At 29.4% G+C, this 14,150-nt stretch overlaps 1 protein-coding gene across 1 annotated transcript; it reads right to left on the bottom strand.

The window, feature by feature from the left end:
* Positions 1 to 12,226: 12,226 nt before the first annotated feature.
* On the bottom strand, positions 12,227 to 13,698 carry LOC129919249 (odorant receptor 74a-like). Its single transcript, XM_056000103.1, has 5 exons — positions 13,352 to 13,698; positions 12,774 to 13,296; positions 12,602 to 12,706; positions 12,356 to 12,538; positions 12,227 to 12,292 (listed from the first exon to the last, which is right to left on the bottom strand). The coding sequence occupies exons 1-5, from the start codon at positions 13,696 to 13,698 to the stop codon at positions 12,227 to 12,229; spliced, it is 1,224 nt and encodes a 407-aa protein (XP_055856078.1).
* Positions 13,699 to 14,150: the final 452 nt, after the last annotated feature.

Consider the following 14,150-nt stretch of genomic DNA (forward strand, 5'->3'; position numbering starts at 1 on the left):
TATAGGTAACTTGTAGAGCACGTACCGTTATGTGCAGGGGCGTATACAGGTTTACTTCTTGGGGGGGGGGGGGGGGGGGCTTTCATGCCAAAATTTTTCGCACAACAATTTTGATAGGTGGAAAATGTGATAGTTGAATCGAACAAAAACTGAATGTGATTCGTTTGCTTCCATTGAATAATTTGCCTAAAAGCAACTATGTATATATTTTTTCCGCTAGCCTAAAGTAATTTTAAAAGTTACAATAAAAAATAAAATCTTTTTTTATGTAATAAACAGTGGTAACTTTTGAATTAAAAGTCTTCTTAACCTCAGGCAAACGAATCGCATTTGAAAATAATTTTGTTTTTTAATTTTGTTTTAAAATTGAATGAAAAAATTTAGTTTGGAGTTTGATACACCAAATCGAGCTAAAAAAAAACTTAAAAGAAAATAAAGTTTCTTCTTTGTTTTATATACTGATGAAAATGACACTCGGTTTCGTGTCTATACGGTGCTATTACACCTTAAAGATACTTTTTGAATAAATTACCTCAGTACAGACAAAATTAAAAATTAATTGTCTAATTTTTGTTTTAAATAATTTTTTGTTGTATTGTTTTCGTATTAGAAGTGACACAAAAATGTAAAATTTTCGGGGTGGTCGTGAATTTTTTCTCGTTATAACTTAAACAGTTTTGGGCGTGCAAAAAAAAAAACATAATATAAATGTAAATTTAGATTTGTACAAAAATTATGATAAGATTTTTTCGGTTAGATGAACCTTAATCGAGAAAAAAATGTAATATTGACGACTATCTCCGAAAATTGTACCTAAATTTTTTCGTTGAAAACTTTTTATACGGAAACATTACAAAAAAAAAAAAGTTTTTTAATTAAAAAAAAAATAGAGAATGAGTTTTTCTACAAAACAAGACAAATAAATCTTTTCTACAACAAACTGAAGCCGAGAAAATCACAAAAAGGCATTTTTCAAAATGGCGGCCAAAAATTTTTTTGTAAAAATGTACTTATTTATGAAATTTAAATGCTTTCCGAATATTCTCAGATGATTCAATTACGTAGTTATAGTAAAAACTGAGGTTTTTGCCAAAAATTGAACAAACCTCAAAAAACTTCAGTTCTGCAAGATTTCAGCCTGTCCCTATTTTTTCCATTTGCTTCATAGTAAAATGTCTCTATTCACTGGACTAAAATTATAGTTTGCCTTAAAACGCGATTGAAGATTGAGTAATGTATGAAAATCGATGACTTCTTGAGGATTAATCCGTTTATTTTTATAGGGAAAGTTGCTTTAATGGTGATTTTTACTTGCGATATAGGTACTATATATTAAGTTATGCATTCGTACAAAAAAAAAAAGTTGAGATAACATTTTTCCATGACATTACGATGGTAGACAATGCCAAAAAAGTGGGTCCCGGAAGTCCGTCTGTCTGTCTGTCTGTCTGTCAGTCTGTCAGTCTGTCAGTCTGTCTGTCTGTCTGTCTGTATAAGGAGCTACAGCCTAAACGGATGGACCGATTAATGTCAAACTTGGTATGTAGTGTTATTTGGCGAGTCTCCAGAGGGGTTTTTGGAATTAATTTTTTTGGACAAAAAATAACGGTACTTGTCATATACCGATTTTAGTAAAACTGAAATATCTCAAAAACGGCTCCAACGATTTTGTTTAAAAAATTCAAATGTTAGTTTGAAGCTAAGGTCTATCTTCCAATGAAAAAAAATTTTTTTGAAAATCATTATTAACGGTACCTGCCATAGAACCGTTTTTTTCAAATCCGATTATTTCGGAAACTTCTTATTCGATTTCAACGAAACTTTTTGTGAAGAAGCATTTATATAATTTAAATATAAGCCAAAAATAAAATTTTGAAAAAAATAATTTTTGGATTTTTAAAAAAAATTTGAAAATTTTTTTTTGAAAAATCAAATTTTCGAAAACGGGACATTGAATTTTTTTGAAATTTTGTTTTTAGATGTTGATTAGTGATTTCTACAAAATGGCATACCAATTTTATTTAAAAACTTTTTTTCCAAAAAATTATTTATAAGAAATTAGTTTTTTAAAAAACGGCTCTAACGATTTTGAAAATTTTTTGTCTAAAAATGCATGTTAATATATCAATCAAAACTGCATACTTGTTTTGGAGGGCAATTTAATTTCAGATTTTATTTTATTTTTTTTTTTAAACGAATTTTTTTTTCCAAATTTCTATACATATAAAAAGTCTTAAAAATTTAAGCAACTTTAACTCTAAGAGCAAGTACGTGCGACCCCAGTCGTGCAATTTATTTTTTTACATACCCAATTCAAATTTTTTTTAAAGCTCTAAATATGTATTCTTGTTCGGATTTTAAATCTACACAAAACTCTACAGCAGAACTCAACTTAGTGTCTATCAATTTGTAATATTATCGAACTAATGAAAATAATCCTAATCCAGCATAGCATTCGCTAAAAATATCATCGCATCCCCAAAAAATGGTAAAATAGGTTGTTTGAATACCAAAAATTGTTTTCACTTTTCATTTTCGTTCATGTTCTAAAACTTCAATATTTTGAAAACGGTCTTTCTTAAAGGAATTGAGTATAACATAACAATTTCTTGTTTAAGTTTTGAGTTCTTGGGGGGGGGGGGGGGGTCATGACCCCGTGACCCCCCCCCTTGTATACGCCGTTGGTTATGTGTGATATATTAAATGAAAGGTAATATTATCAGCATGCGTATAAAAAAATTTGTTATGTGCTCTAGATCAAAAGATATAACGTGTTTAGAAAAAGAACATCTTTTCAACGTTACCTCAGAATTTTGAATATAAAATTAATTGAAATTTTGCACAATCATTATTTATTTAATTACCTTTCTACTTTATAAATTTCATGCATCTATCTATTAAAACAAAAAAGTTATGATCAATTGATTTTTCGTTCCGCTTTTTTGTTTCATATTGTTTCAAATCACTACGATACTAAAGAAGTTTTCACTTAAAAATGCACAAATTTCAAATGAACTTGACCCATTATTATTCTGAACGCCTCATATATTTCTTAAGCAACCTTTGTTTCATACGTTCTTCTTATTTCTTTTTAAAAATAATAAGCTTTTCCTTTTTTTAACTTCTTAAATCATCCTCATTCTAGGAAAAATTTCCTCCTAACTTAATTTTTTATCAAAAATCCCGTTCAGAACTGTTTTGTTAGTTTTTCATTATAATGTTTTTTTAAATATTTGTTTGTGGTCGACCGACAATACTATCTATTCAATTTTCACTTTATGTTCTAAAAATTTCTGTTTTGAATATTCCACCATCAAAAAAGTTGAACATTTTTGCTTGTTCCCCTCTTATTCACTTTGTCCAAAACCACAACCTTTACAATTTCAGCACACAGAAAATCGAATATCGAAATAATGTTTGAAAAATTCATAAATATTCATGATAATAGATTAAATCGCAGTGGAATTCTAGTCATCCATACGTTCTTTCAATCTGAATCTGAACCTCTGATTCTGAAGGTGACAAACCAAAGATAGATAGATACCTACTGTGGTCTTTCATGGACACTTTGTTGCATTTTAAATGTTTTCCCATGAGAATTTGAAATTCCAATCAAACAAAAAAAAGCTAAAAGGACGAAGAACAGAGAATCACAAAAAAATAGAAGACCAACGGACGGATGGATGGGTAGCAGCCCAGCGGGCGGGTATAGTCCTGCGGTGTGGTATAGGAATAGCGATGCTACTACGACGGTTATTGCTGAAATCGTTGCTTAATATCGCCTCTAGAGAATAAATCCATTTCAATTCGGAAAAGGAAGATGTTACACGTTCTGATAGCATTTACAATTTCCGGGTTGATTCCATTGGACTCTGACAGACGTTCCGGCCGAATACGTTTATCTTATCTACATTTTTTTTCTTATTTATTTATTTTTTTGTATGTTTTTCTTTTGAATAGAAAAAAAAAAAAAAAGAAAATATATGAAATCTAGTAGAAAACCCCTCGGAAAATAACTTAGATTTTAATATTCTGAGAGTATAACGTTTTGGGAAATCTATGAGAATTTAGACAATTTAAAACGAGATAAGACTTCGAGTATATACGAGAGCATTGGTTTGCTTTCTCTGATGTTATCAAATGGTTTCGATAATCTGCAAATGCCATGAGGATTGTCATAAACGGTTTTGGTCAGTTTTAATGGATTTGATATTTATTAACGAATTGGGGGCAAATTTTGGGAGATTATAAGATGAGGCTTTGAGTTGGGGGATTTTGAGATTTCCGGACTTATGACACTAATAAGTCATTCATGAGGGAGAAGAGAGGAGAAAGAAATCTTATTTTGAGAAGATATTTGTGGGTTTGGTGGAAGAAATTTTTAGGTCTTTATGTTAGGTAGATACCTGGTATAGTAATGGAAGTTGTGTCCGTATAGCATACATTAATGAATCTATATATTTATATACATATTTCAGATTTTAAATGTAATATTATTAAGTAAAGTGTTTTAATAAAGCTATGCTCTTGCAGTTTTAAAAGATGTGGATATTTTCTTATATCTAAAATATAGATTTATATAGATATATAAAACTGAAGTCTTAATAGTGGCGATCAAAACCACTTTGTTTATGCTACAACCGTCGGTATACTGAAAGAGTTCAAATGGGTTAAAATATCTTCTTTAAAAACTCTTTAAAGCACTTTAATATTAACAAATTTTAAACAAAATTCCGGACCATCAAACTAGATCCAAACGTATTCAGGAAACTTAATTGCTTTAACAACCACAAACGCTGAATTACATCCAGCGAAAAAGCTATTGACATTCGGATTGCTTTGAAGACTCAAATCTGCCTAGGATTTTAAAACGAAGCATGATATAGGTTTTGCGAAATTTTTCTTGAAAATATTACAGGTTGATTTTTTTTATGGAAACATACAAAATTGATCGTTTTTCTGAAAAAAAAAAAAACACTTTGGCATTTTCCGATAGCTGCACTCTGCAACCTCAACAAAATATTTTTGAAACTTTAGCCCATACAAGATACAACTAAAATTTTTTTCTAGAGAAAACACTATAGTTCCTTTTATGCACTTTGAATTAAAAAAAAAAAAATCATGTGTGCAATTTACACGTGGTAGAAGTGAAACCTTAAATAATCATTTTTCTTGAAAAAAAATTGAAAAAATCTACCTATTTTTATTCTATCACCTTCAAATATGTACATGTTTTTTATATGACAACCTATCTACATTTTATATCATCTGAAAGCTTTTTGTCTTAGTTCAAAATATATATATCGATCAGGTCTATGGTCTATCTACAAAAAGAGCTAGAATTTTTTGAACTTGATCAATTTCCATAAAAAAAAGAGAAAAAAACACGAATTTTTATCTTCTCACGCTTTAAAAGTCGATAAATGAAAAAGAGACAATAAAGATGACACAACTGACTGATTAATTCATAATAAACGAACAAATTAAACTATAAATTTTTCTTTTGAAAAAAATTAAAATTTTGATTGATTAATATTATGTACCTAGTATATAAAAAAGTTGACAAAAAATAAACAAAATAAGAAAAGTAACTTTTTTGCTCTTTTTTGGAAAAAGCTTTGGATTAAAAAAATTATTTCTTTCTTTATACCTATTAGACCGGGCGGCCACTTCAGAAACGCTCAACTCATCGAGCTAAAGAAAATTTTAAATGGGAAGTGAAAGAGGGCTATTAGTAGTTACGAAAACCACAGGTCTTCCCGTTCGCATCCTGGCACGATTGGCATGGTAAAGTGCATCGTGCATCTCATAGAGTTAAAAGACAATATTGATGTCAAATTAAAGGTGCTATTGTCAGCTATCAAAATTCAGAGGTCTTCCGGGCGAAAGTCTGGCAGTTTTGTCATGCAGCCCGTTTTAAGGTTAGAAGCGATAAGAGTGAGTTTTTTCATAAAGTCTTGTTTTTTGGTATTTTGGTGGATGAGTTAAGGAGTTTTTTCACTATAAAATAAAAATAAGAGTTATTAGCATTTAAATATAAAACGATGTTTTGGAAAAAGCTTGATAGTTTATTAACAATAACCCAAATTATATGCAAAACTACGAATAATTCATGAAAAAGTCTCAAATAATACGCTGCGCCCCTTACAACTAACCGAAAAAAAAGGAGAATTTAATTTCAAATTAAAGCTAATAATGTATTTTTTTGAAAACCAGAGGTCTTCCAAGCCAAAAATTGGAAGTTAAGTCACGCAGCTTGTTTTAAGGTTAGGAGCGTTTTTCACTTAAAACGTTCAAGCAGGCTGGGGAGTGAAATGTCAAGATGTCGCTTGGAAGACCTCTGGTTTTCAAAAAAAGACATTATTAGCTTTAATTTGAAATTAAATTCTCCTTTTTTTTCGGTTAGTTGTAAGGGGCGCAGCGTATTATTTGAGACTTTTTCGCGAATTATTCGTAGTTTTGCATATACTTTGGGTCATTTTTAAGAATCTATGAAGCTTTTTCCAAAAAACCGTTTTGTATTTAAATGCTGATGACTCTTATTTTTATTTTATAGTGAAAAAGTTCCTTAAGTCATCCACCAACATACCAAAAAACCAGACTTTATTAAAAAACTCACTTTCATCGCTTCTAACCTTAAAACGGGCTGCAGGACAAAACTGTCAGACTTTCGCCCAGAAGACCTCTGAATTTTGATACCTGACAATCTCACCTTTAATTTGACACCAATATCGTCTTTTAGCTCTATGAGATGCACAATGCACTTTACCACGCCAATCGTGCCAGGATGCGAACGGGAAGACCTGTGGTTTTCGTAACTACTAATAGCCCTCTTTCACTTCCCATTTAAAATTTTCTTTAGCTCGATGAGTTGAGCGTTTCTGCAGTGGCCGCCCGCTCTATATTTATTGCGCAAAGAAATAAATATAGTTTTACATATTTTTTTTTTAAGATTTGTAATTTATTTTATAATTTTGGGTTACTCAAATTCTTTTTCGAAGATTAATAATTATATTTGAACATCTAATTTTCATTTTATTTTAACATCTTTTTTCTGACATAATACTCAAAATAATATTCAAAATGTCTGTCAATATTTTGGTTATAAATTATTGCATTACGACACGTCTACGAGCATCACAATATTTAGTAAAAATAACACACAGTCAAAATTCAAATTTTCTTTGGTTATGTTAAAGTTGAAATATTCGCAATCCACCGGCACATAATTGCTTACAGTTTATTGGATACTTCTTGTTTGATTTTTATGTTTGATGCGTAAAAAGAAATGTAATTAAAAAAATCTCTTGAAATTCTCTGAAAATCGCTAAAAGAAAGTCTTGAATAGCTAAAGCTGATGAAATTTTACATTTTTCAATATACTTTGATCATTTATTAAAACCCGAATTTTACACTCGTCTCATTACCAAATTTCACACACTCAAACTCATTTCTACGAGAGAAAATTTAGCTTTCTTCAAAATCAATCCATTTAGTCCAGTGCATTTATAATTTGACCCAGCAGTTTATGCCACCCCCAAATTTTTTTTTGCTCATTCGATAGAACATTGGCTGAATATCATTACCCTGATTTTTCGCACTCACGAAATTCACCTTTCGGCCGCCATCTTGGATTTTAGTTTTTGTTGAATATCTCGATTTTTATTTATCCTAGATAAAAGTGGTGTATACAAAAAACGTAGACAATTAAATTTCGCGTCTTTTATGTTAAAAACACTTTTTCGATATTTTGAATATTAAAAAAGTTACAAGCCAACAAAGTAAAAAAAACAGAAAAAAGTGACAATTTTAAAGTTTTGAGCACTTTTTATCAAAATTATGAAAAAACCTTCCGAAATAAGATAATTAACCATAAAATTCTCTACAACTCTGCCATACAACTTTTTTTTTCTATCGCTATAAATTAAATACAAAAGTTATTAATACTTTTTTTGTTAAAAATGCTTTTTTTTGTTTGTGTTTTTTATCTTTACTTTTTTCTTAATTTTTTTTTTACCAAATCTTGAATTTTAAATGATTAGTGACTATTTTATAGCTTTATGTAACAAGAGAAAATTCAGGAAACACAGCTTAAAAGTAGTTCAAATCAATTTTTCAAAAGTGTTTTTTTCTTAATTTCCACTTTCTTTGTAAAGAAGAATCTCAGAAGGGTTTTACTATTTTTAATGTTTATTCTTTATCATTGTCAAAATATCCACATGATTCCTTCCTTCATACCAATAAACAAATTTTTTTTTAATAAATTGCTAAAATGGGGGACTCACATACAAAAACCTTCATATGTTGTGATCTTTTGTTTATAAAATACAAGAATGCTTTTGAAAAAAATCAATCCCTAAGCAGATTATTATTCCCAGAAATCTCTTCAAATTACACAACAGATCAATATCAATATAAGAATGCTGACAAAAACAACAAAAAACTAAATCAAAGAGCGTGTTTTTATACAAACCAGCACACAAAACATCTCCCCTCCTCAAAATTGTATTTCCCAATAATGCCGAAGGATTTAAAAAAATTTAAAAAAAAAATATCTTTTCTCATCTATCTTTCCAAGTTTTAATTTGTTGTTGACTTTTTTTTCTCTCGCCAAAAGCAATTAATATCTACAAATGATTTTTTACTTAAAAAAAATAAAAAAAAAAATAGAAAACATTGATGTTTGGTCTTGGCAAATGAAAAATTGCATTGTACGGATTTTTTTTCGATGTTGTAACACAGAATGAAGAGTCAACAGTTTTGCTTGCAGCTATTTTTTTGTTTCAGATGATTTTGTTGTTTAATTTGACTTGCAAAAAAAAAAAAAATATTCAACCAACAAAAAATAAGTGAATGTAAATAGTGCTAAGGAGAATATATTAACAAAAGCGCCAAATAATAGCTATTATATTTGAGAAGTTAAAATAGAATAATTTATTATTGTTTTGTCTTTTCATCATGAGATGAGTTAATTTAAGTTTGATATTTATAAATTAATGTTGACTTTTAATTTATGTTTGACTTTATTGCAAAAAAAAAAATAGAAGGTATACAGTCAAGTTTTTTGAAACTTTGGCACTTTTTCTTGTTCAGGAGGATGTATGTTCCCTTATAACTTCTGAACTTCTTATCACTATTTAACAAAAATGATATCATTGAAGGCGTCTTAATTGCACATTAGTTATAGATTACAAAACTTTTTCTAATACTTTTTCTAACTAAGAGTAAATAGAAAAAAGTCATGAACTAAACAATTTTGCTTCTTGATGTACAATGAGCATGCTAATACTTTATTAGATTATAGGTTTAATATTATTTAATCTAAAAAAGTAGATCTAAGAACAACTACCTGGCGGTTTATGATTTTTCACCTAGAGGGTGCCATTTAAGAAAACCTTGCATACCCTATAATTGACGGATAAATTAGACGTTTGAAACGATATCTCATTTGTCAAGTTATGATAATTAATCTAGAAGTTATGAGGGAACATATGTACATATCTACTAATATACATAAAAACCAGTGAAAATTAAAAAATAACAATTTAAATTGTATACAGTGGTAGATAATCACCTAATGAAATAATGAAACAGAATAATTGTTTCTTCTACTAAACTATTTTTCTGAAAAACCTTAATGTGAATTATAAAAGGAGAAAAATAAACAACTGATGTTATTGTTGTTTCAAAATGAGCGACACGGTTGGTTGAGTCACATTGGCAAAAAGACCAATATTAAATTAAACAGATTATTTTAAGACTCCACTTATTTTAAGTGGATTCCAATTATTTTAAGCCGACTCCACTTATTTTAAGCGGACTCCAGTTATTTTTAGCGGATTCCGCTTATTTTAGGCGGATTCTGCTCATTTTAACCGGATTCTGGTTATTTTAAGCGGATTTCACTTATTTTAAGCAGATTCCTTTTATTTAAAGCGGATTCCACTTATTTTAAGCGGAAATCGTATTGTTTTAAGAGGATGGGATTTGAGGTGGGCATCATTTGAAGGTGCCCTTTTTTCTCCGTGTAGTGACGATGACTTTTCACTGGTAGACAGTCAATAGGGAAACAGAGGGAAAACGAATTCCTGAGTGGAATGATTCCAGCAAAAATTCATAAAATCCAAAATCCAAAAATTTAAAAGTCCCAAAGTCCCTACTAAAGTTCGACTTTTGATTCCGGTGCCCGGTCTGTGGTTCGCTGGTTGACTATGACACTAGTAAGTATCCTGTCGAAATGCAGTTGTAAGGATTTTCTCATTTTAGCTAGTGTAAAATATAAATCCATACCTATACTCGAACTCATTGTCTATCTATGTTTTGCGTGGATATCTTTGCTTTCAATCAGCAAAATGTCGTGGCCAAAACCTTGTTAGACCAACTGGTGGTCAAATTCACAATTACATTTCCAAAATTTTCACAAAAAAATAAAGTTGAAATTCTAACTTCAAACAAATGCAAGCTTGAAGGTTATGTCCGCGAGGTCTTTTCATGAATGTGTCAACTACATAGTCCTATATAACCATATTCATAGACACACACCAAGTATAAAAATGGTGGAAAATCTAAAAATCTCATGGATTTTCCATAGTTTTTGGTTTTTATTTTTTTTTAATGTAGAGTGACAAAAGCCGTTTTCGAGTAGCAGTTGATGACTTTCGCGCGCAATGAATAAATTTTAAAATTAGTTTTGCCAAGATACAAATTGGCAATGCCTTAGGCAGGATATGAACATCATCTGGCACTGACAGAACACTACTATGTGATATCAATGAAGAGTAGAGAAGGCTTTAGTTGGGATATAGAAACTAGCTATTCGCATATATAAAATACTCCGCGAATTTTTGCCTTAGGGGTAGCTTATGTGTCATATATGAAAATTCAATTAGAAAACTTTTTGCGTACAATGATAGTGAGAGAACTCGTTTCATGGTTTTTGCATTTATCAGTTTTTAGTTTTGTTAGAGATAGTTCTTTATTATAGGTTCTATGATTGAACTTTAAAAAGGTCACTGTATAATTGTTGTTGGTAGGTTTTAGAATATTTTTGTCTGGTTGTAGGTAATTAATTTGTATATGAATCCAGATTAGTATTAAAAAGTACAAGCTCGAAATTTTAAAATAACCAATTATTTTAAAGTGGGATTTCTGAATAAAATCAAAGGATTTAAATTTTCTATGTTAAAGAGCAAACATTTCAGTAATACTTGGTAAAATTTCAAAACCATAGTGTTTTTTTTTTTCTCGAATTGCGGCAAATGCATCTCGAGAAATATCTCCTAGCTCTAATCAGATCGCTTCTAAGGTTGTACGTTAAAACTGATGTTAAATGAGAGCTAAGTTGATACTAAAAATGAACAAAAAAGAAAATAGAGTTGCCACTTTTATAATGAAGATTTTTACGAAGTTCAAAAATTTCGTTTAAAAAAAGGACTTTTTTCAAAAACTTTCCTAAAAATTGGTGACTTAATAGATTTCGGAATTTCATCGTATCATGTTGCACCGTCACGTAGAGCTGCCTTTCACGCTTTTTGGAGTCTTTATTGACGAAAAGTGATTAAATTTGGTACAAACATATGGAGAAGCTGCCAACTCTCTTATTCAAAAAAACTATAGTTTTTTTTTTCAAAAACGGATATAATAATTTGAATTAAAATTTTTGGGTGTAGTTTTACAAATAAGACCCAACTTTTGAAATAAAAAAATATTTTTTGAACCGTTACCAATGGAACCTGCCATAGAACCGTTTTTTGGTTTCTGAATATTTCGTACAACACCAACCCAATTTCAACGAAAATTCTTATAAAAAAGCGTTTAAGTTACGGTAATATTAAAATTTTAGGAAATATTCGAATAATACATTTTTGGATTTTTAAAAAATATCAATTTTCTTCTTTTTTTTTTGAAAAATCATTTTTTTTTTAAAGTTAGTTATTTCTTCAATTGGCATACCATTTTTATTTTTTTATTTATTATTTTTTATATTACAAAATTTTTATATATAAAAAAAATTATTAAAACATACGATTTTCAAATTTTTTTTCCTAAAAATTCCTTTTCATACAAATGAATCCATTTGATTCAGCAATTTCACCTCCAGATACCTTTGATAAAAACATGTCTCGTCTCTTGTATCAGTAAAGTTACATCAAAAGTCAAAAAACATAAACTCATTCAAAACAACCAGGAACAAAATTGTTTTTGGTCAAAAAAACAACTTATGCTCTTAGTGTTCTTTAGTCTGTTTAATTGTGTGCAGACAAGTGTAGTATGAAAAAGCTCCTCTTAGAACCTACAAAATTTAAAAAAAAAAAATTGTCATTGTTAAAATAACAATTTTTCATGTTAAAATTACCATAACCACAGTATCCAATGAAACATCAAAGAATTTATATCCAGTTAAACGCTTAGAATTTTGATGCAAAGACATACAAACTTGTAAATCCTTCATAAGGAGGATATTTTCTTTAGAATTTGTAGATTGATTAATGATTTCTTCCCAATTTGACAAGTAATATGCTGAACTCATTCTTCCAGTCTAATATCGTGGAAAATTTGGATACATTTTATTACGAAAACTCAAAATATTGTTCAATCATACGGTTTGAATGAGTGTTGAACCTAATGTTCCAAATAAAGTTAACTCCGATATTTTAGCAATCATCCAAAAAAGATAGGCAATATTTTTTGAAGGTGACATTCCAAGCTGACAAAGAAACAATAAATGTCTAGTTATTTTAAATAACAAATCTGGTTAAAATAAAAATAGATACCGAAGCAACTTGCACTGACAAAACACAAAGCAGAGCCGCGCTAAAAAAAATCATCACAAATATCCGAAAATTATGAATTTTATCCAAATGTCCTGCAAATCTATCCAAATTGCAATTCCTTTCGTTCAAGTAAATTATTTTCTTTCGAAATTCAGAAGCCAACCGAGATTTTGGAACTCTTTTCAGCAATTCCCCACTGCATAGTTGAATTTCTTCCAGAAGGATCAAATATCTTGCATTTAAATGCAATATAAAAGTTGCCAATAAATATGCTTCTCCAATTAAGAAAAATGTCACAGTGGATCCTGTATAGTAAAGATACATCAATGTCAGCCCATACAATGTAGGTTTTTCCACTTCATAATGAAGGCTAATTGGGTATGGCAAAATTCTTCGGTTTTTGGAAAAATTCATAATTGGTAGGATTTGGAACGAAACCATGGTCAGAATGTAAGTGTACGAATATACTGTGGTGGGAATAAGTCCACGCTGAATTTGTTTCCATGTTTTGGGATTAGTTTTCCTACAAAACAAAGACTTAAATGTCCATTAAAAATATTATTTTAATTTATACTTACTCATCGATGTAAATAGAAAGAAAAAAATCCTTTAAAAACTTTTTGAATGTATCTTTGGTGGATGCCATATTGAAAATTCTTAAAATGCACTCATTTAAAACAATACACATTACTAAAGCTTCCACCATTTTATTTATATCATTGAAATTTTCAATAATGAATAGAATTTCTCCCTCATTCACCATAAGAAATATTAATAATCCCAACGATACAGTTATGTATCCGAAAAATTGTACAAATTGAGTTGGATTATCTCGAAGAGGCCAAACTATCATATAGTTCAATATTTTAATTTGCCATGGTAAATGAATTTGTCTGCCATCAGGGAATAGTGGCTTGTAGTACATTGTTGCAAACAGGTACAGTGTCGAAGGGATAATGACAATATTTTGACAACACAGTTGAATTAGAATTTAAAAAAAATAATAAATTCAAACTTAACTTCAATTATTTTCAATTTACTGATTATATTATTATAACAACAGCAAACTTTTCCCTTTAAAAGAAATCTTTTTGAATTCTGTTTTTAATCGAGTACCTAATCACCGTTAGCAAAACAAAACAACAACAAAAACAAAAGAAAAATGTTTTAACAAAAAAGTTTGACACGAAAATTTAAAATAAGGACAATAGTCTAGTCATTATTATGTACATTGAACCGAAAAATGAACCGATAAAGCTAAATTTTTGATATGACTTTGATATGATATGTGCTTAGAAAACGAGTTAGCTTGAAGTTTTCAAGTTCAATTCCATTTAGAGGCACGGTGAATATTATAAAAAAAGAATATCAATTCGG

This window comes from Episyrphus balteatus, chromosome 4 (assembly GCF_945859705.1).
Source record: "Episyrphus balteatus chromosome 4, idEpiBalt1.1, whole genome shotgun sequence".
In the NCBI taxonomy this organism is placed as follows: Eukaryota; Metazoa; Arthropoda; class Insecta; order Diptera; family Syrphidae; genus Episyrphus; species Episyrphus balteatus.